Genomic DNA, 23,179 nt, shown 5'->3' on the forward strand with positions numbered 1-23,179 from the left:
CTGCACCCTGGCCTTTCTCTCCTACCCGTGCTCCTCAATCCTTCCTGGCACCTCTCCTCCTCGCCCCCCGCCCACTCCCCCATTCTACTCAGGTCTGATGCTGAGCCAAGTATTCGCCAGCACATGGCTCCTACCTCCAGGGTCCCAGTGCAGCTTCCTCAGCACAGCCCCGTTTTTTATTTTTATTTTTTTTGTACCAGGGATTGAGCCCAGGGTGCTTAACCACTGAGCTATATCCCCAGCCCTGATGCTGGCCTCCAATTTGCCATCCTCCTGCCTCAGCCACCCAAGTGGCTGGGATTACAGGCGTGTGTCTGTTTTTAAATACAACAGAGGAATGTTAATGGGTCCCTTAAAAGAGAATCCTCTCAAAGCTACCAATGTTTTCTGGCAAATTCATTGCAAACTGCACTTTTATACTCTAGACACCCAAAACTAATGCCATGAAACGGATCTTTGGAGCTTCACAGACACTCGCGTGCTGCTCATAATCCCATGTCTGCTGTCATTTCTGGGGGCAAAACAAGCCAGCTACAAGGTGGTGGCACTGAGAAACCAGGTCAGCCTGTCAGAGAAGGCCACCCTGTCACTGCTGGCCACATGCTGAGGAGCTTGCTGAACACGATGTGATGATGGAGGGAGGCTGGGGCTCAAGGACACATCACACTGCACAGAGACGATGCCAGGCTCTGGCACACACAACACGGTGGGCCACAAGGGGAGGTGGCGGGGCAGGACGGCAATGGCAGTGGGGAAAGGGAGGGTGGACACAGGGCTCAGGCTCACCTCAAAGGCAGGAGGGGTGTACAACTAAAGCTGTTGATACGGGAACTGAGAAAGGCCACTAGATCAGAAACCAAAGGAGCCAGATAGTAAAAAGCCCTGAGGAAGCAAACTGTAGCCAGGAGAGAAGAGAGAGAACAGTGGCGGTAAGCCGGGGCCTGGCCAGCCGACAGCTGGACAGGAGCCAAGGAGCCAGTGACCAGCACTCTGGAGCCAGGATTAAGGCTGCCAGCCCCGCAGGGCCTGAGAGGAAAGGTCACTGCTAACCTGCCCTCCACTGAGGGGCTTGCTCACAGGTAGCTTTCATCAGTCTAGCGGGGATTTCTTGAGGAGAGACATCAGTGGCTACACCCACATCCTGACATCATGCTACCAGAGGTCACCAATGCAAAGCCAGTCACAGGCTGGGCCCGCAGGGAGCTGCACTGAACCCTGAGAACGGTGGTCCTAGAGATGGACACGCGGATCCATTTTTCCCAGTGCGGCACATGCTCTTTGGGAAAGGGAAGCTGCGGCCTCTGAGGACCACAGCTGTCCCAGGGCTGCTGCGCTGCAAGCAGCTGTGAATTTTCACTTGATCACGTGGGGTTCCCAGTCCCTGCATGTTAACAGGATTTCTTTCTATAATTTAAACCATGCCCAAATGACCAGCTGAAGTAGGGCCTCAATTCAAGTCTGGAGGGCACTGCAGCAGCAGCCTAGGGTTTGCCACTCCCAAAAGCACCCTCAGGCATTATCCCCAGGAAATGGGTGCACGAGAACTCTGGATTTCTTCAGGTAGATGGGTCCTGTTCACCCAGTTGTGTGGGACCCCTATGTAGCAAACGTCTACTCTGCCGGGTTCAAAGACCCTCCTGGAATCTTCTTTTGCCCTGGGCCTCAGGGTTTTTTACCTGCCAAGCCTCAAGCTGCTGGGAGAGGTTCAGTTTCTGCTGAATGGCATCCAGCAGCTGGCTGTTCAGAGACATCATGTCCATCTTGCACTTGGCAAGTTCTAGCTCCACGGCATTCTTCCTGAAAACAGACAACCAAGAGTGAGCACACCAACACCCTGTGCTGGGGGACTTGGAGCCCACAGGGTTAAAGAAACAGGCTCTGACCCCAAACTCACAACAGAGAATAACCATAACTATGGTTAGTCTGCAATATGTCTTCTCACATATTCTCTCAGTTATAACCAACATGTATGGGAAGGGATTATTTGCCATCTCCGTTTCACAGATGGAGAAACAAAGGTTCAAAGTAGATGAGAAGATGATACTTATGTGAGGACTGGAGCCCAGAGGGAAGCAAAGGCCTCGCACAGCACAGAGGAGCTACTCATCTGTGCCCCACAAGGCCAGGGCTCCCTGGAGGTTGGGACCTTGTCCTCCTGGCATAGAGAGAGGGTCTCCCTTTAACTAGTTACTTTCCTTAAGGGAACTGTCCCACAGTTGTGGACGTGTGTGATGCAGGCACACAACAACACTCATCAGAGCTTCGTATCTGACTACCAGGAACTGGTAACAATCAGGTGATGGATCAGTCACCAGTAAGAACTATGGTGTAGAGTACTTACGGGCAATTCATGATGCTGCTCCATGGAAAAAAGATCAGAAAACATTAGTTTTGTGAACTAAAAATCGCCAGTCTGTTGGAGGTCGTACACAGAACCCTTGCTGGTTATCTGGGTGATGATTACTGATGGTTAACTCCCACAGACTTTTGCACTTTCGCATTTCCCATATTTCATGTGTTACTTTGTTTCCCTTGCTCAATATTCCTAATTTACAGCTGTTAAATGCTGGGAGAAATTAACCTTGGGGGTGGGTGGGGATGGGAATAAAAAGCAGGAGGGAGCAGCCTCTGCAGAGGCGGTACTGACTGCCCAGCCATGGGTACGTGCTTCACTTGGCTTTTGCCACGTCAACCACTCCAAGTCCTCGAAATGGCAAAGCTAAGTGTCCTTGTTGCACACGCCACGACCACTGCGCACCGCCCAAGGACAACTAGAGGATCCGCCTGCAGAGACCTTCTGCCTGCTCCGACCTCGAAACACTGTCTGCTCCAATGGAAGCTGGAAGGAGGAGCAGGTGGGTCCCATTTAAGGCCACCGCGGTGACCAGCACTTCCTCTCTGGCCTTCACGCCACCGAACAATTAGTCACCTATCCCGACACCCAGCCATCCGCCTTCCCTGGAGACACGGCTTCTGACGACCGCGCGCCAGCCAGCCCCGCCCACTGCGGCTGCGGACAGCCCGGATAGGACCTGAGCCTGTCCAATGGGCGTGGAGCTCAGAGGCAGCAGGCTGCCTTCGTCACGCCCACTGCCATTGGCTGGCGGCAAACAGTGGAAATCCTCGCGTGGAGCCCGTTGCCATGGACGCCGGCCGGTGCCGCAGTCCCAGCAAGGACGTCAGAGCACGTCGCAGGCTGGCTGGGCTGGAAGGAGGTGGAGACGACCTCGCGAGCTGCCGCCAGCAGGTGGCACCGTGTGCAGCCGGAGCGAATGTGCTGACTAATGTCGCTGGCGGGGCCAGATTGCCAGTGGTGCGCCCCTAGCGGGGGGTCTTCTGACCCAGTAGCCCAGAAGACCTGCACCCCCGAAGGTTTGCTCACTATGGAATCAGTACTTGTCATTCAGAGAAGCCCCAGACCCGGAGAGCACAGCTAAAGGAGTCGCCGATCAATATATTAACCATTTTTTTAAAGAGGAACATTTCCAAGTACTAGAATTCCTTGTTTAGATGGGACCACTAGCCGGGCGCCGTGGCGCTAGCGTGTAATCCCAGCGGCTGGGATCACAGGTTTGAAGCCAGCCTCAGCAATTTAGCGAGACAGTAACCAACGTGGTGAGACCTTATTTCAAAAATAAAAAATAAAAAGGGCTGGGAATGTGGCCCGGTGGTTATGCACCCCTGGGTTCAATCCTGGTACCAAACAAAGCAAAAAAACCCATTAGTCACTCTTTGTTTTTGTAAGGCAGATTGCTAGCCCAACGTTTACTTTTGTTTTTAGGGAGGGCCTTTCATCTGCGAGGAGATAAAATTATTTTAACTTTCTCGATACTCCATCTGTTGTACAGGATAAGGTACACTTTAAGGTTCCTACAGCCCAGTGAGGAAAGAGAAGTTATTTTTCGTAGGGATTCTCACCTCAGAGTACACACTAAACTCACGGAGTAAAGTAACCCCAACTACAGGGATTTGGACTTAATTGTTCCGGGAGGGCCACCCTGGTACTTGCAGGAGTTCCCCCAGATTATTATAATGTGCAGCCAGCATGGAGGAGAATCGGGAGATACTGTATATAAGTATTTTGTAAAATGCGGTGCGGTTTCCACTTTAACTGATTCCTTATGCCTGTTGTTTCAATTCTAATACTGAGATTTTCATTTCCAAGGAAGAGAAAAAGACCCCCGCCCCTTACAGTGATCTACCACCTTCCTTACCCAGCTAAGCCCTGGTCCAGGAGAACAGGGTCCTCACTCCAGAGTTCTCCCTTTGAAGGGGACACACCCAGGAAGGAAGGTTTGCAAATCTAGTCAGACTCGGGGGTGTTAGCTGGGCCTCCCCTAATAGCAGGCAAGGGCATGGACTGCAAGAGTTGGCAGCCACTTCTCTCTCAGCAGAGCTAGTTTCCATTCTCTCTTTTTTCTTTAAAGGAAGAGGGACTAGACGACCTTTATCTCGTTTTATCTCCCAGCTTCATGCTGATGGCAGAATATGGTCAGAACTTCATGTTCAGCCTCTTCTCTATTCTGCTGAGAGGATGAACAACTTGTCTGTATTATTAACTTCATCCTGCTTTTCATTCCCAATGGGCTTTCACAATTAGCATCTTAATTTTACTGTTTTTATTCCCTCATTCTTGTTAGATATGGAAAATGAAAAACCCAAGATAGTGCGGCCTGGGAGAAGGGAGTGAAAGAGAGCCATACATTTGATAGCTTTCATCTCTTTCAAGATAAATCCTTTTCAGATGCTGACAGGTGGGGACAAAGTGTTTCATCAAATCTAGACTGATAGTCTCTAGGAAACACTCATCTCTTCCAAGATAAAGCCTCTCCAGGTGCTAGCCACTGACCCCCAGCCCCAAAACCCAAATTCCTGAGTGCCCACACTGATATACTCACTAAATCAACTCTCAGTATAGCCTACATAAGCCCAAACTCCTTTGGCCAGTGGCTCATTTTCCACGAGGAGAGTGGGTCCATTGGAGGTATACTCCTGTTCCTGAGTGGAAGGCTGAGATGATCTGTGAAGTTTGTGTCCAGTCCAGTCCTTTTGTGCTAACAGTTCAAACAAGTTTGCCCTTTGCTATTCATAAAGGTAAGTTCCTCCACTTTCTATCACACTGCCATTCATGTATCTGTTACTGGGAATCCAAGGAACAAATATTCATAAATAGGTATGTGAGCCTCACCAAGAATTTCTAAAATGAACTAAAATTGATAGATAATCTGATACAAGGTTTTGACCAGCTAGACAAGGGAACCCAAAGGTAAACAGAAATGAAGATGAAAATATAAAGACACAGTGAGAGAGGAAAAGTGTGTGAGGAAATGAGAAAGGGGAAGGTTACAGTGTGAGGGATTTTAAAGTCACACACTAACTGTGTGCTGTTTTGTGTTTTTAAAAAAGGCATAGTGCAAAAGCTGGGCACGGTGGCACATGCCTGTAGTAATCCCAGCGACCTGGGAGGCTGAGGCAGGAGGAGTAAGTAGGCCCTAAGTAACTTGGTGAGAACCCCGTCTCTAAATAAAATACAAAAAAAGGCTGGGGATGTGGCTCAGTGTTTAAGCACCCCGGGACTCACCACTCAGTTCTAGAAAAAAAAAAAAAAGGCCTATAGTGTCTAATTTAGAAGTTGTTTCCAAGGAGTTCACTGCATTTTCCTGACAAGCAGCAATGCAGAGGGGAGAGGACTCCGGACTACTGAATCAGGACACCTGAAGGTGGAGGCTAATGAGTCTCTACTGGTTGTGACCCTGAGGAAAGCACCTCTCAGTCTCCTTACCTGTAAGGTAGCGATTAAAAAGTTTTTACATCTTTCTGAGGCTGGGAGGATGAAAGGATATCATGTTGTGTGAACAAGACAGAGATGTACAAATGTGGCTGTTAAGCTTGCTCTCTCTCTCTCTCATACTCTCTCTCTCACACACACACACACACACACACTTGTTGTTGATTGACCTTTATTCATTTACTTATATGCAGTGTTGAATAATCAAACCCAGTGCCTCACCTGTGCTAGGCAAGCCTCTACCACTGAGCTACAACCCAAGCCCAGTGAATACGTTTTTGGTAACTTTATTTTTATTTTTTTTAGTTGCAGATGGACACAATACCTTTATTTTAGTTATTTTTATATGGTGCTGAGGATGGAACCCAGTGCCTCACATGTGCCAGGCAAGTGCTCTACCACTGAGCTACATCCCCAGGCCCCATTTTTGGTAACTGTTATAGCCTCTCAAAAGCTCAGTGAAGAGGGAAGATGGAGCCCACAATAAATAATTCACAGGGAGATGGGGAATATGTAAAGATGGTTTGCGATGGGTTATAGAAAATGTTATTTCTACAAGACAGCTCCCCCAGAAAACTGAGGAACAGCGAGGCTCAGGAGGAGCGCGGAGAACTTGGCCAAACATGAAACCTCTCCCAGAGCACCCTTTCCTCATAACAATGGGCCCTCAAGGAAAGGGGCAAATACTGAATGCTGGGCCCTAAGCTTTGACCTTCCCCATAGCAAATTAGCCCTAAATGGAGGCACAGCAAATATCAACTCTGGGAAACAATGGGTCCCACAGAAAGAACAGCAATGGGCAAGATCAGAGTACTTGTCCCTGGGATCTGGACTCTTCTCTCCCCAGACAATGAGTTTCTACCTTTTTACAACCACCCTCCTAAATTAAAGTTTCAAACTGTACAACTAGCCCCTGACAGTCAAAACCGCACATACATGGCTTCCAATGATTACATCATTGTACTCTATAAAACCAAAATCCCCTTTGTAACTGACAGCCATTTTTCTCATCTGGAAAATGGGCCCCAACGGCGCCCAAGCCCGGAAAGGAATAAAGGCTTCTCTGAATTCATTGAGATCTGCCTCCTGTCCTTTCGCACTTGTGGTCTGTGCCTATGTATTTCCAAGTTTTTGAATATAAGAGAATGCATTTATACATTTCTTCTCTGTAAAAGAAAACCCAAAACACTATTTTAAAAAAATGATTGGTTTTTCAGAAACAGAGAAGACAGAAGAAACTGGTAAATGATACTATGGGATGCAATCAAACCCAGAATGTAGAAAAACAGACAAATTATCCCATTTTTCAATAAATGCAATATGAAAAAGAAAAAAATAGGGAGGGAGAAGTATTATATACTTTTGGGACCTACCAAGTAAAAGGAATATCTGGAATCTGGAGTTAAGATTCTATTTTTTTTTTTTTTTTTGGTACTGGGGATTGAACTCCTGGGCACTTGGTCACTGAGCCACATCCCCAGCCCTATTTTGTATTTTACTTAGAGACAGGGTCTCACTGAGTTGCTTAGTGAGCCCTGCTCTTGCTGAGGCTGGCTTTGAACTCATGATCCCCCTGCCTCAGCTTCCCAAGCCAACTGGGATTACAGGTGTGCACTACTGTGCCCGGCCAGATTCTCATAAATTTTAAAAAGGACAGTCAAGGGACAATTGGGTAACTTAAATACTGACTGGGTACTAGATGTTAAAAAAAAGAAACAGGGGGCTGGGGAGATAGCTCAGTTGGTAAAGTGCTTGCCTTGCAAGCACAAGGTCATGGGTTCAATTCCCAGCACCACCAAAAAAAAAAAAAAAAAAAAAAAAACTGTTCTTTTTTTTGTTTGTTTGTTTTTGGTAATAGGGATTGAACTCAGGGGTGCCCAACCACTAAGCCACGGCCCCAGGCCTTTTTACATTTTATTTTGAGCTGGAAGTCTAAGTTACTTAGGGCCTTGCTAAATTGCTGAGGCTAGCTTGGAACCTGCAATACCCCTGTGTCTCTGGTATCACAGGCATGTGCCACTGTGCCTGTTGAAACTGTTTTCAATTTCACCATATTGTGGTTATGTGTTTTAAGGAGAGACTTTCTGGTAGAAACACATACTGGAGTGTTCATGGATGAGATGACTCGATATCTTGTGATTTGCTTTAACACAATCCTGTGGAGAGGTGGAGGAAGTGGGTGGGGATACAGATAAAAGAACTGTGAACTGACTGGTGTTGAAGCTGAGAGATGGACAGATAGGGGTTCCTGTTATGTTCCTTGTTTTTGTGTGTGCTTAAAAATGTCCATAGTAAAAAAGTAAAAAGATGGAGCCAATATATATAATGAAATTGGAAAGCTAACATATAAGTGGAAACAAAAAGCAATGCATGTAGTGTCATCCTGCTGCTGTTTTTAAACACACAACTATATAACACACATGCCATACATGCACAGGAAAAGGGTCTGCCACAACACACACCCGACTTTCTTTTCTTTTCTTTTCTTTTTTTTTTTTTTTTGCTACCAGAGATTGAACCCATGGACACTTAACCACTGAGCCACATCCCCAGTCCTTTTTGTATTTTATTTTGAGACATAATCTTGCTAAGCTGCTTAGGGCCTCTCCAAGGCTGGCTTTGAACCTGCGATCCTACCTCAGCCTCCAGAGTGGCTGGAATTACACACGTGTGCCACCCAACTTTCAACAGCAGGGTCTACCTGGGGAGAAGAGGAATGGGGTGAGGGTGGGTGCTATGGAACTCTCACCTTTGTATTCTTCCATATGATTGGATTTTCAAAACTCAACATGTAATCAAGTGTATATGCTCAATTTTGTAGAAATAAAAAAAAAAAAAAAAAAAAAAGAGGCATTCCCACTTACTTTGCAATAGCCTCATCCCGGTCCCTGATGGCCTTCTGAAGCTGCTCCTTTGGTTCCTTGTCCTCAGATGTCACTCTGAGTCGGTCCCTCTCCTCTTTCAGTGCAGTCATCTCCACACTCAGCAGTGTCACCTAATAGGAGACCAAAGAAAATGGAGTGTGATAATGCCACTGCTGCTGGTCTGGGTGATTTCCCTTCCAAGAGGGAAAAGGGACCTAGAACCTCCAGGCAGGCCTGGTGTGAGGTGAGCAGACTGGCGGTGTCCTATTGCCGCCCTGCTCCAAGGTAGGGCCCTTCTCTCTTGAGAAAAGAGCCACAGCCTGGCATATGACCTAGCCTTGCCCGCCACTCCCTGCTTCCTGGGAGTTGAACGAGGCTGTGCGAGTGGGGACCATTCCTGAAGCAGCAGGTTGATTCTGCTGTCCCCTTCCCACAGTTTCCTCCTGTTTGGGAGCCAAGTTCTCCCACTCTTCTTCCGGTTGGTTCTGTAAGCTGTCAGAGTTCATTCTAAAGCAGGCAGAGTAGCCCTGCCCGGCAGAGCTTTTGGTACACACGCCTTAAGCATGGAAGGGTGGGAGCCCCTTCTAGGCCGATAGGATCAGATATGAATCGGATGCCTGACCCTGCCTTCTTGTAATATATATTATACATTTCTCTGACATTTTTCCAAAGAAGGATGGGTTTATTCAGATCTGCCTCTCTTCCATACGCGGACAGATGTCACCTTTCACACACTCTTCAGCTTTTCAAGTCTTGGGTCTAATCACCATCAGATAGAATGAACTGAGCAAAATCCCCAGAACTAAGGCTGAAGATTAAGCTCCCCAGACTGAGAATGCAGGGCTGCCAGCCCTAGGAGTAAAGGGAGGGGCAGCCACTCTGGGGGAACTCAAGAGGACACCGAACAATGAAGTGGGTAGAAAGACGACTTCTCGTTGCCAAGATGGGCCACGGACTGTGCACTCCTGGGAATCTGGTAAGGAACATCATGGTCTGGTACTCTGCACTGAGGACAGCCCAAAGCCGCAGCTTTCAGGGGTGGGGTGGGGAGGACAGCTTATGAGCAGGGTCATGGCTCGGGGAAGTACAGGAACAGCTGCAGAGGCTGAGGCAGGCAAGGTGCAGGTGAGACACCTGGGCTCGTGCTAGTCGGCAGCAGGTTCTGCAGCCTGGTGGATTAACTCAAGACCCAGAAAGCACCTGGCAGAGACAGCAGGACCTCCTTAGACCTAATGAGCTCTGACGTGGCCTCAGGTCAGGTGGTCGTTCTGCCAGCGGTGTAAGGGGCAGGTAAAACCATACGCTGGACAGGAAGAGCCAACATTTAACATGCTTCAGATAGAACTCCAGAAGAACTTTTTACTTTGCCCTGGAAAACCTAGACAAGCCAGAGCCCACCTACCTGCCTTAGGAGAAGGAGCAACGGCCCTTTCTTTTTGAACCATATATACTTTCCATAAAGATCAGGAAAATAAAAACACCCAAACTATTTCCTACCACCAAGTTGTTGTGCGGATCAAATGAGCTCTAGCTCACCAAGGGCCTGGGGTGAGGTTGTGGGTTCTGCTCTCTTCTCCTCCCTGCCAAGGTGGAACCTACTTGTCAATAGCCGTCATGGCTTGTCCGCTCATGGTCTTAGGTAACATCCGCCTCCAAACCCACTTTTTCCAAATGAGGTGGGTGTCTGCACAATTAAACAGTATCAAAGACATTGCCCTGAGGTCACATACCAAGGGCTCAATCTGCTCTTTCATTTCATAATTACGTGAGCGCTACCTAGGCAGCCTTAGAATATGCAGCTGAACTAGCGGGGGCACTCTGAGAGGAAGGGATTCAGCAGGGTTTCAAGGAGGAAGTGAAACCCGCTCTGGAACCTGAAGGGCGAGTGGGTGGAGATGGTAAGAGGTGGGAGGGAAGAGTCTTCCGGGCAGGCAGTGAGTGTGGGAAAGCCTGAGGAGTGTGCACTGCTGCCCTTTTAGAGCCCATGTTCAGCTGTGTGAACACAAAATGGGTGAGGTGGAGTCAGGAGGGCAGGAGACGGGTGGCCAGTGCGCAGTCACTCTGCTGGCCGTGGGGGCCAAGGCCTTCTATGACTTGAGTATAGAAGCAGGCCAACTACAGGCAAGGGGCACCCTGTTTCCAAGTCACTCTTCAGGACGGTCATCCATCAGGTGCAGGAGGGCAGACAGACTGGGAAGTGGTGACCACAGACAGCAGCAAACGAATGCAGGTCTCAGAATGGGGCAGGGGCCAGGAGAGCTTGAAGAGGAAGTAGTCACTGCACCTGACGAGGGAAGCTCCAGGACGCTGGGTTCAGCTCCCTTCTGGAGTATCTGGCAGGCCCCGGTCAGGCATGCTGGCTGCCCAGAGAGGCTGCCCCGAGTCTCCTACCACCTGGACTGAGCTGCAGGCCCCTTGGAGAACAGGTTTCATATTCTGCCTCCTGGCAGCTGATCCAGTCCTCAACTGAGGAGGCCTGGGCGGGGTGGAGGCCTGGGTGGGGTGTTCTTTGCCACTTACATCATGGGAGGAGCTGGGCGATCTTCAGGTCTGCCCAGGGATTCTGCCTCAAATGGGTAACTACCAGTTGGATTAAACGTGGGCTTTCTTTTATTAAAAATGTGGTAAGTTTCTGAGGGGGTGGGGCACTGCTGGCCACTCACCTTCTAGACCCACACCTGACTTCTAGTTTCCAGGAGGGAAGAGCACTCTCAGACAAGAAAGCAGCAGCTTGGAGGTCAGATCATTCATCACATGAAGTTTGACCCTGGTCTAGGAGTTGTTGGCTAGAACCTTGGTCCCAGCCAACCTCGTCTGGGTCCTCTTCTCAAAGGGTCGAGATGGCTCCGACTGCCCTGTGACACTGTATGGTCCTAGAGGGCAGGGGTCCTGCACAGCCATCTTGTACCTCAGAGTCGAGGCACACCACTGGGGGATGAGGAATGTCAGGCCCACTATGTTAGTCGCCATTCCTAGGTCATTCTGGAACTCGATCTGCACCCCAACTGCTGCTGTTCTGGGATGTCACTGTGACTCCCATGGGACAGTTCTGGTGGATGCAGTGTGGCAGAGAGGCTTTCCGCTTTCAGCATCTGGAAGAGATGACCTATAGGAGAAGCCCAGTTCTATACCCCACGTGAGACACGAGTGCAACCACCTGCTGGGTGAGCTACGTGAAGGGAGTCCACGGGAACTGCCTGAACAGGTCATCAGCTGAACTTCTGAGGTAGCTTCCTCAGTGGGATGGCCTCCTAAACGGTTCTGCCTCAGACTCTTGGCAATCTGCTCTTTCCTTGAGATAATGCCTTCTGATAAATTTCTAGTTTTATAATCCTAATAAGCAAACAAAACAAACTCCCACAAAACAACTAATACCAAAGAGCTGATAAGCAAGAGCTTATTAAAAATAAATAAACTGGGTGCAGTGTGTCTGCCTGTAGTCTCCACTACTCAGCAAGCTGAGGCAGGAGGATCCGAGCCGAGGAGTGCAAGGTAAGCCTGGGTGATACAGCAAGTTTCTGTGTCAAAAAAAAATACGATGAAACAGAATAAAATAAATAACATTTTAATTAATACAAAGAAGTTTTAGATCCAACTTTGTCTGCATTGTGCAATTCCAGTTTGGAAGATCTGTCCCTACGTGTGAACTGCTCTCCCTGGCCGTAAGACTACAAGAAGATCTTAAGAGTTTAGGTAAGAGAACGTCTTTGGCTGTCCAGTCCACTCCCAGGGTTTGGCCAGGAATAAACCACAGCTTTAAACGGCATCTTTCTGCCTTTGTTCTCTGGCTCCTCAAAAAGAGAAGAGTGTACTGCAGGGATGGCAACAGGCGGCCTCCCAACATCTTCACAGGGGACCACACGGGGGCATTACTTGGATGACCCAAAACAGACAGTTAACAGAAATAAAGTGTAAGAAACACTGAGGTGAGAGCTGGGCTCCGATTCCACCCCACAGCAACCTCAGGGAGAAGGAAGGGAGGAGGGAGGACCCTTCCGACCATGAAAGGACAGGTTGGAAGGGGCCAGCTGTAAACTGCTGTTTGCTGGTGATCCCCGGCCACCACCCCAAGGAGAACAGAACCTGCACTCGAGCATGGTCAAACCAAGAGCCTCTATTTGTCTCGTAGGACAGGTTTTAGAAGCTCCTTCTGGTTAAGACTGCTCCTAAGTCCCTTAAAAATTTTCAGATCAGACTATAAATGTCTTTCTCCAGTGTTCACAGGAGATGGAATCATGATCAAACAGGAAAGGAGCAGCAAAGGCAGCAGACATTTCCCTCACACTGACCAGGCCTCTGGCGGTGATGGCGCTTACACAGAGGCAGCAGCCCTGTGAAGATCAGCAGTCCCTTTCCCCACCAAGGGCTGCTGGGAAAACCCACAAGGGCCTGGAAGCAGAGCTTTCAGCTGCCAGCATCGCCCATCAGCCTGACTCTGGCTCTGCAGACGTGTCACTGGAGGAAATGGAGGACCGCCATTCGCAGTCCTAACAGTTATACTCTGGGCTGAATGAGAGGACTGGTTTCTTCTGAGGACGCCCAGTTCACCTCAATTTTGTTCATAGTCCCCTGAGAATTTGATGGAGGAGAGTCAGTTCTCAAATAGAAGTGGGGGGTGGCTGGGGGTCAGTGCGTATTCCCCACACTAGGCTGAAGATGGGGGTGCTCACCTGACTGTGGAGTTGCTGCAGCTCTTCTAGGCTCTGCCTCAGTTTACCCCTCTCTCCCTCCATGAGCTCCCTCAGGGCTCTCGAGTCCTCACTGGTCTGCCTTATCTGTTCTTCTAAAGAGTCATCTTCAATTCTCCGGGAGCTCTGACCGCAGGAGCAGCAGCCAGAGATGGAGAGTGCAGGGATGGATCGTAAGAAGATGGAGAGGAGACAGAGGTGAGAGGAGAGAGATGGTGGGGAGAGAGAGCAAGAGAGATGGAGAGAAGGGAGGGAGAGAAAGAAGAGGGCATGAGACAAAGGGGGGAAAAGAAGGGATTAGGGAGAGAGATTCTTGAGTTCATTTCAAGACGACAGCTAGGCATTCATTTTCACTTCAGGCTTGAGGGAGAGGCAGCTGTGTGTGTGAATGGCACACTTAAAGCTCCTGCCTCCCAGTAACCTGGCCTCCATACTACGACATGCCCTGCCAGACACCACCAGGCTTCACCTACCACCGTCCTCTTACTCCCAATATGGGCAGAAAGGTAAGTATTCTGCAGGGGGATGAAACTGAGAAGAAATAGTTGCTTAAGAGCTGGGCATGGGGGCTGGGGATATAGCTCAGTTCAAAGAGTGCTTGCCTGTCGAGCACAAGGCCCTGGGTTCAATCCCTAGCATCATAAAAAAAAAGTGTGATGTCTCACCAAGTAGAGAATATCAATAAAGAGATGGCAATGTCTGGAAGGAAAAAAAAAAAAAGAGTTGGGCATGGGGATCAAGGAGAAATCTCATGAAGCTGAGGTAAGGCCAGTCTGCCCAGGACACAGGGGACATCCCCACAGGGAGCCACATCTGAAATTCTAAGAGGGCCCTGGCATTGATCTGTCGGCTTTTTGTGCATGCTCACACTTTTCCCCCCCTGGTACTGGGGATTTAACCCAGGAGTGCTTAACCACTGATCTACACCCCAGTCCTTTTTTAAAAGATTTTATTTTGAAACAGGATCTTACAATTGCTGAGGCCTGCCTTGAACTCGTGATCCTCCCGTCTCGGTCTCCCAAGTTGCTGGGATTAGAGGCGTGTGCCACTATGCCCAGCTTTTGGTTACACTCCTCTGGCAGGTCTTCTAAGCTTGCCTACCCTTAGCTTATCCCAAATGAGGACCAAAGGGCTACAGAAAAGCAACCTGATGTTTTTACCTGCATCTTATTTCTCTACTCAGTTTCCAAGGAGAATCCTCAGACTCGAGTTAACTGTACACTAGTGCCTGCAGGACACCTTGGAGCCTCCATTCCTTGGCACTTGGTCCCTCCGTCTGATCACTCATACTCAGGGCTCTCAGTCATAACTAGGGGAAGGAATTCTGACAGCCACTTGACAGACTCTGGTCCTGGGGTTGCCATCACCTGCTGCACCTGGCCCGCCCCCGCCCCCTCCTCTTACCGTGGGCTCCATGCCGTCCACGATGCTCTGTATCAGCCTCTTGAGTTCGTTGAGGGCAGTGCGTAAGCTGCCGGCTGGCACGTCCTTGGCGGACGAGGTTTCTGAAGACTCATCCATGGAGGAGTCCGTGGACACAGCTGAGTCGGCACTGTCGTTTCCTCGCAGGTGTGAGCACAGATAGCGAACCTGGCAGTAGGCCTCCCAGAGCTGCAGTCGCAGCTGCATCACAAAGAGATACTCTTGACTATGGACTCCAGAGGATCCTGGCCATCTTTGTCTAGTATCTGAACCCAAAGGACACCAGTTCTAGGAGAAAAGGTTTTGGTTTCTAAACTCATCTGTCCCAAGAAATACTCATCTTGGGCCTAGTACACCTACCCAGACTGCCAGCTCTCACCGCCCTGCTCTCCAGTCCCTCCCATTGCCACTGCTTTGTTATATAATTGGTTCTTAGTTGGAGTCAGGAAGTGACGGGGAATGGGAGATCACAGGAAGGATGGAACACTGAAAAGCAGCATGGAATAGGGCAACAAGCATTTCCTCAGATATGGGGTGAGACCAAACAGGATGTGCCTGTGCCTCTGCCTCTGCCACTGTCCTCTGGAAGCTCCGCTCCAGGCCTCAGTGGACAAGGTGTGTGGGACCTGGAGGGCTGGGGCAGACTTCAGTCAGGGCCTGCCTCACACTGCTCTGGCCTGCCGGCCTAGGGGCCCTCACCAAGCAACAGCAGAGTGCTAGGGAGGACAATGGCCCTGAGAGCTCGGGACCGCCTCACATGCTGGCGACAGGGATGTCAGCACCTGCTCTCTCTCCTGCTCCAACTCCTCGGCCTCCATGCTCTGCTCTATCTCTGACAGGAGGGATGCGCTGGTGGCTGCGGAGCTCTGCAGACTCCTCTCCTCAGTGAGCTCCTCCACCTTCACCTGCAGCTGTCGGCAGGAGAGCCGCACCTCCTGCAGCTCCAGTTGGCTCTGGTGCAGCTTTCAGGGAGAGAGTAGAGGTCAGGTTCATCCCAACCGAACTGAGCTGAACCAAGTCGGAGAGAAGTGCCTGAGCCTGCCAGCACCTCTAGAACCAACCCACAGAAAAACACGAAGGTACGAGGAATGGAGCAGACTGCACCAGGAGCACCGTCAGCCAAATCCAGAGCTGGGAAACGCCACAGCACAGAGCCCCAATTCCTCAACGGAAAAAAAAGACAAGGGAGGAAACTAGAGATTTAAGAAGATTCAGGGGACTCATCAACCAAATGCAATGCGTGGGCCTGTTTTAGGTTGTATCTTGATTCAAACAAAAAATGTAAAAAAACATGACATTTATAGGACAACTGAAAATTTGAACATTCATTGGGTTTTTGATAAGGGCATACTGTTAATTTTTTAAGGTATATAGTATTGTGGTTATATTTTTAAAAGTTCTTTTAGAGATACTTAAAAAAGCATTACATGTAATTATGTTAATTGCATATTAACATAATACTTTTTAATGTTTTATTGTTTTAAAAAATAAAAATTCAGTGAAAGGAGTATTGTCCAAGGACAAAAAGATCATAATTTACAGTTTAAAGCTCTTTATTGGCTTTATTCCATATATATATATATATATATATATTTTTTTTTTTTTTTTTTTTTTTTTTTTGCGGTGCTGGGGATTGAACCCAGGGCCTTGTGCTTGCAAGGCAAGCACTCTACCAACTGAGCTATCTCCCCAGCCCCCTTTTTTATATCATTAAAAAAATTTTTTTCAGTTGTTGATGGACATTTGTTTTATTTATTTATTTATAATGGGGTGCTGAGAATCAAACCCAGTGCCAGGCAAGTGCTCTACCACTGAGGCACAACCCCAGCCTCATTCACTGACTTTATTCTTGATTCTAGAATCAGGTAACACTTCGCTCTGTAAAACAGAATAAGTGTTCTTTGAAATATCTTTTATTTACAGCTGTACTTACTAAAATTCTGGGACTTACTTCCAAAAAAAACAAAAGAAGTGGGTATTATGAAGACGGGCAGGCCTGGCCGAGTGCTGGCTGGCAGGGCGGGCAGCAGAGCACGTGGAGCTGCCCCGCGCTACTCCGCTGCTGAGTCTGCGTGGAACCCTCCATAAGGAAAAACTCACGCCTCCCAAGAATGCCATGTGGGGCTGTGGTGGGGCTCGGTGGCAGACCGCTTGCCTGGCACAGGTGAGGCACGGGTTCCATCCTCAGCACCACATTAAAAAAAAAAGTGTTGAAGGCGTGGAACAATCAGAACTCTCACTGCTGGTGGGAGTGGAAAATGCAGACACACTTTGGAAAACTGCCTGGTGGTCTCTGTGATCCAGTAACTCCACTCTTGGTTGCATACCCCCCAAATATAAAATGAGTACAGAAGACATACACGGAATATCACAACAGTCATGCCTGGTAAAATGCTAGTAAACAGAATGGATAAACTGTGGCATGTTCAGATGCTGGAATACCATATAGCAATAAAAAAGAATAGGCTGCTACTATATACCACAATATGGCTCGATTTTATAGAAATGCTTGTGCAAAAACCAGGCATAAAAAGTATATAATGTATAATTCTGTCATTAAAAAGTTTCCATACTTAGGGCTGGGGTTGTGGGTCAGTGGTGGAATGCTTGCCTGGCACATGTGAGGCACTGGGTTCAATCCTCAGCACCACATTAAATAAATAAATAAATAAATAAATAAATAAATAAATAAATAGGTATTGACACCTACAGCTTAAAAAAAAAAAAAAGAAGTTTCCAAACTTCACTGAGATAGACTGAAGTTGAACTAAAGGCTGGCTTTTGAGGAAGGGGAAGGGTTACTGCTTGCAGGGAGTTGGTAATGTTTTCTATCTCGACCCAGGAATGGGGAGGGGGTTATCAAATGTACATATTTGTAAAAATCCACTTGACTATCTACTCAAGGGTTCGTACACCTTACTATGTGAACAATATATTTTCAAGAAAAAATTAAGAGAATAAGGGGTAGCTTGGAGAGGAGCAGGGGTGGGACTTGGAGTAACATGTGGGTCGTGATGCCAAACGCTTCACTGCACTTCCACGGGAACAGCGGTGTCTCCCTGCTTTCAGTGTCACACCCGACCACTGCAGAGAGGCCCTGGAGCAGAGGCCCCCCTGCCTCATTCCTGTAGCCACAGGTGCTGGGCCAAGGGGAAGAGGCTTTCCCAACACTGCTGGTGGAGACTCCCAGGCGGGCTCTTCCCTCTCCACACACCTTCCCTGCTGGCCTCCAGCAGACCAGCAGATCCTTGAGTCTGCCTTAAGGATCTCTGAAGTGAAGCCCATGGTTTTGGTTCTAACACTTATGAACAGAAATGTAGATGACCTCAGTCTAACATACGCCCTGCATCCTGTACAGTAAGCAGTTTGCCCTTTCCTTTTTTGGCACTGGGGTCTGAACTCAGGGCCTTGTGTATGCCAGGCAAGTGCTCTACCACTGATCTACGTTTCCAATCCTTTTTATTTTTTTGAGACAGGGTCTTGAAGGTCCAAGGCTGACCTTGAACTTAATGATGCTCCTGACTCAGTCTCCCAAGTAGCTGGGTTTACAGGTGTGCCTCACTGTGCCTGGCTTTTTTTTTTTTTTTGTCTTTTCTTAAGACTGGAAAGAGTTAATAATTACTTCGAGATGTTACTTTTCAAATAGCTTCCATTCTGCAAACCGAATATTAGGTATGTAGCCTCTGACTTTTCCCATACATTGCTTTTTGATTTGTAAAGTATCTCAGAGATTTTCCTGTAAGCCTACATTTTTTAGAGCTGACAGGGCCACAGAGATCAATGAATCCAAGCATCTCAGGCTCCTGACGATGAAACAGGCTCAGAGAAGGGGAGGGATGCCAGATGCAGGGAGGAAGCAGCAATGCAGGGGTCATGGCTCCTGCAGGCTCCTCCCTCCCTCCCCGCCATTACTCTGGTCCCTCTGAGTTCTTTATGCAGTCTACACAGGGCACCACTCTCTGGTAAAAGGCTGTCCCTCCTGCACAGGAGGGAACAACTCAGTCACCGCTGCTAAGTGCTGCCCTCTTCCCTGTGCACTCTGCAACAGACCTGCTCCTCACACAGCAGACCTAGCTGCAGAGTCCTCGCCAGCCTGCTAGTGACCAGGCACGTAGCCAGATGTCACACCTGCACAGGGATGGTGTTTTGTACTTGTGTTCATGGATTGATGGACTACACCTCCCTGTACCTTAACAGATATTTTTCTGGGGCTGGGAGAAAAACTTCCTGGGGCCATCTCTGTTTCATTAAAAGGAGAGGGGGGCCAGGCATGGTGTCGCACACCTGTAATCCCTGTGATTTAGGAGGCTGAAACAGGAGGACTGCAATTCAAGGACAGCCTCAGCAACTCAGCGAGGCCCTAAGCAACTTAATGAGAACTTTCCTCTAAATAAGAAAGGCCTGAGGATGTGGCTCAGTAGTAAAGTGCCCTGGGTTCAATCCCTAATACAGAGGGGAGAAAGGGGAAGGGGGAGAAGGGGGGAAAGGGGGAGGGAGAATAAGAGAGGGGGAAAGGGGGAGGGAAAGGAGGAGAGGAGGAGGGAGGAGAGGAGGGAGGAGAGAGGAGAGAGAGAGGGAGGGAGGGAGAGAGAGGGAGAGAGAAGGAGAGGGAGGGAGGGAGAGAGAGGGAGAGAGAAGGAGAGGGAGGGGGGAGAGAGAGAGAGGAAGGAAGGAAGGACACTGCACTGGGGTTTTCTAGACTCTTAGCCAAGTCATTTTGTGGTGCCTGAGAGATGCAGACTCTGGGGGCACTGGCAGCAACTGAGAGATCTGGCTCTCGAGGAGGAAGCAACTCCCAGGCCTATAGCCAATGCTTCAGGTGCTCTGGGAGCCTCACCTTGACCCATTAGTGCTAGAAAATGGTTGGGTAATGGAACCAGCAGCCTGAATGAGCCCTAGCTAGGACAGGTCTAGAGCCTGGCTGCTCAGAGAATGAAAAGCAACTGGCAGGCCTGCTCTGCATGGTTCCCACGGGTCAGCCATACCTGCTCACCAGGGGAGCTCCTCTAGCTCTGGTTTTGAGGAAACTCAAAGAAAACAATCAAGATTATTGGGGGGTGTGTGGGGGAAGAGACATTCCTAGGAAGCACTGGCACAGTTATAACAGCATACTAAATTGGCAAAATGCTTTACAATTATTTTCTAGACAACTCCACGTACATCTCAGCAGGAGAGTTCCACACAGACAAATACGGTTCTTATGCACTGGACAAAATTAGTTCAATTACTCATGCACCCTCAAAGGTGCTTAATTAGTTACAACAGCAAAAGAACAAAAGATCAGGAGAGGTCTGGTTCTCTGGTCAGTGACTGATTCACCAGCTGGGCAGATATGTGCAGAAAAACTAAACCACACAGGGAAAAGTCCATGAGAACTCTCTAAAATAAGAAATATCACCTTCTGTACAATGACGATGACACCAAGTATATTTCTAGGTATGAATAGGGACGACATTAAAAGATTTGTGTTTATGTAGCCTACAAAGTTTAAGCTCACGATTCTCAAGCAAGCAGAAGTGGCGGCACGCTGCTCATCTGACATCGTGGTGCTGCGAAGGTGTGAGGTAACATGATATGCCTTATGGCACCTGGGCCCAGTCACCTGTGTCCTGGGTCACCTGCAGCGAGTGGAGGCCTGTGCTCTGCTAGTGAAATCCAGCACTGCTGGGGCTAGGCCCCGTGTACATCTACGAAACAGGGCAGCTAAGTTGTCCTTAGAGGAACAATACGGACTTTCTTTACTGAGTATTAAGAGTTTAGCAAAATGCTTGATATGAACTGGGTGCTTGGTTGTATTTGGTCAGTAGCTTAAATATCTGTTTTTGACAGTAGGATCCCCAATCCTATAGTGAAAGATATCAAAAGGGGGCTCCCCTGGCGGCAGCAACCCCATTACCTTGCCTGCTCAGTGTTCTGCTCCCCCTTGACTGAGGGCTTAAAATCACGGATTAAACACATTCCAAGGCCACTGGCTCAAAGTTTTACAAATCTGGCTTAGGACAACTTTATGCTGCCTCAGTAAGATGGAATTTTTATTCCTTTGTCAGTGCAGGCCATTTCAGGAACAGACAGGACCTTGTGGAGGGCACTGGTCTGGCAGCTTAATGAGAGTTTCTCATAAACAGAAAAGATAAGAATTCAGCTGGAAATGTGGATCTTCCAAACAAAGTGGGAACTGCCTGACTTGTCTGAGGCCTTGGGTGAAACCCCCCTCACTCTTGTACTCTAGTTGGAAGACGGTAGGCAGACAGATGGTGAGAGGACATGCCTGTGGTCTGACCGGATGCTACTACAGGACACGCAGCCCATTGTACCAGTACCTGGGGGCCCATACGGTCCTGGTCCTTTCGCCCCATCTCCAGGTCCCCAGAGATGAACTTGGAATAAGGACTTCTCTCTTGCGAATTCATGTTAGACTGAAAGTCTCTCTAAGCAGGCATTATTTTTCTATTTTTTCTGGACTTTTTCTTCCCTTTTCTGCTCCATGTTCTATCTCAGTAGCCCTCTGGCAGTGCTTGACAGGGTAACCAGGATGGTCAAATGCTGACTCAAGGGGCAGGTGAGCAAGAGGTCACCAGATGGAAGGGTTCTAGTCTTGACTCTACCAAGGACTTAGTGTATGACCTTAGATGATTTGTTTTCTCTAAGCTCCAGCTTTACAACGCATGTGAAGGCCCTCTGTCCCTGCAGAAAGGCAGTGTTCACTGCTATTATCATCAGCCTTGAAAAATGAGAAAACTCCTTTCCATTTAGAAAACTGCTCTGAGGCTTTAGTTAGCACCATTTAAAAAAAAAAATTTAGGGCTAGGAATGGAACCCAGGGCCTTGTGTATGCAGCCCCAGTTTCTGCTCAATGTCTGCTGAGGTCCTACTATGTGAGGAGTAACCAGGTGAAGGTACAAAGACACAGAGGATAAAAACTGCTGATTAACTGTCCCTCTAAGAGGCTTGGCACTCAGGTGGCAGCTTAGCTTATGGTGTCAGTGATACCGATATTACCCAAGACCCTGTTTCCTCATCCCATACCAGGGCTTCCCAGCAGCCTACCCTGGAGCCCAGAGGGAACTCCATGGGCTGGCCTTTGGGTGCTCAAGCATTACCTGGCTAGCCACTTCCGCATGAACGCTTCCTGCTGGGTTCAAGAAGCCCAAAGGGCAGTGAGCAGCCCTTGTCTCCAGTCCTAGGCCTGGCCAGCCCAGCAAAGCTCCTTGGTAGCAGATGTATACCCTGCCTTGGGGGAGGCTAGGAATGACAGTACTTTTGTTCTGGGGGTTGTTTCTTGTCAAGCTTGGGAACTCATTTGAGGTCTGGTGGTAGTTCCCAAATAAGGACAGATATGGCTAAGAAGAAGCCATTTCCTTTAGGAAGGTTTAAAAAAAAAAAAAAAAAAAAAAAAAAAGACTAATGAGACTCACAAAGGGGTCAGCCTGTGCCTTTCCTGGCAACTGGCAGAAGTAGAATTATGTCTTGCTGTGTTCAGTGGGCAGCTTCTTGGTTTCTGTTCTGTGCCAGCCAACTAAATTCCCCATTCTAAGAAGGCAGCAGCAGAGAGCCCTGTGGGCTGAGGACAGACGGCCACAGGCGTCCTCTGAAACGCAGCAGATTTCACAGACGCAAAGAGGCCAGCATGATACTCCTTGTGCTCCAGTCATGTTAATAGCCCAGGAAGAACTGTGTGAAACTGCTCCAGCGGCAGGGGCGCAGAACGCGTGGCCTGCGGAGAGCCTGCACTTCTCTGGCCATGGGCAAGTCAGTGAGTGCCCCAGGGAATTACAACAGGTCCACAGTGAAACCTGTGTCACCTGCTCCTACCAACCCCTTTGTTTTCTGGCTAACTGCTCCTACTGTCTGGCCCTGGTCCCCCAAGGATAGCATCTCTGCCCAGTACCTGCAGGTCTTTGTCATGGCCCTGCCTCTCCAGGATCAGCACCCGGTCCTGTAGTTCCTCCACAGTCCCTTGTAGCAGGTCATTTTCCTCTAAGGTCGCGCTGAGACGATGTTCCAGCTCCCGTTTCCGATCTGACAGCATCTTGATCTGAAAAGGTGAAAAGTCACAGGGGTGGTGTGGCGCAAAGAAGAGGGACTAGCCCCAGTGACAAAGGCACATGTCTCTCAGTGTTGTGCCCAAGGACTCAGATGGCCACCACCTCAGAGAAAGGAGTGATGAAATCCTGGGCTGAAGAGAAAACTTCTGGTGGGGGTGGGAGTCAGCCGTGGGGGCTGGAATGTGGGCTGCCAGGCAGAGGAAGGGATGGTTAGTGCTCTGGAAATTCCAGAGATAAGACCGAGAAGGCCCAGCCTTGCCTGCCCTCACCACCCGGCCTCACAGCTGGTGGGGAGAACCTGGCCTCTGGTGCTACTCTTTCCTCTCAAGTCATGAGCATGAGAGAATGCCTACATCATCCCCGGGAGCCACT

General features: G+C 48.9%; 1 protein-coding gene and 1 long non-coding RNA gene across 6 annotated transcripts in view; one reads left to right on the forward strand and one right to left on the reverse strand.

Annotated features, from left to right (window-relative positions):
• Nucleotides 1–23,179, reverse strand: part of Bicdl1 (BICD family like cargo adaptor 1) — a 93,358-nt gene that overhangs the window by 2,656 nt on the left and 67,523 nt on the right. For 2 of the 5 annotated variants that reach the window (XM_047561899.1, XM_047561900.1), the window contains 6 exons: nucleotides 22,651–22,797; nucleotides 15,545–15,724; nucleotides 14,745–14,963; nucleotides 13,323–13,466; nucleotides 8,653–8,783; nucleotides 1,677–1,797 (listed from right to left, as the gene is read on the reverse strand). In XM_047561899.1, the coding sequence (XP_047417855.1) occupies nucleotides 1,677–1,797; nucleotides 8,653–8,783; nucleotides 13,323–13,466; nucleotides 14,745–14,963; nucleotides 15,545–15,724; nucleotides 22,651–22,797 (942 nt within the window). Of the gene's footprint in view, nucleotides 1–786; nucleotides 896–1,676; nucleotides 1,798–8,652; nucleotides 8,784–13,322; nucleotides 13,467–14,744; nucleotides 14,964–15,544; nucleotides 15,725–22,650; nucleotides 22,798–23,179 lie in introns of all 5 variants that reach the window. The other 3 variants (XM_047561901.1, XM_047561903.1, XR_007109879.1) reach the window with 2 other exon arrangements.
• Nucleotides 11,181–16,103, forward strand: LOC124991132 (uncharacterized). Its single transcript, XR_007109880.1, has 5 exons — nucleotides 11,181–12,144; nucleotides 12,273–12,345; nucleotides 13,442–13,538; nucleotides 13,700–13,846; nucleotides 14,524–16,103. It is a non-coding gene; the product is annotated as an uncharacterized LOC124991132 (long non-coding RNA).

This window comes from Sciurus carolinensis, chromosome 8 (assembly GCF_902686445.1).
Source record: "Sciurus carolinensis chromosome 8, mSciCar1.2, whole genome shotgun sequence".
Taxonomy (NCBI): Eukaryota; Metazoa; Chordata; class Mammalia; order Rodentia; family Sciuridae; genus Sciurus; species Sciurus carolinensis.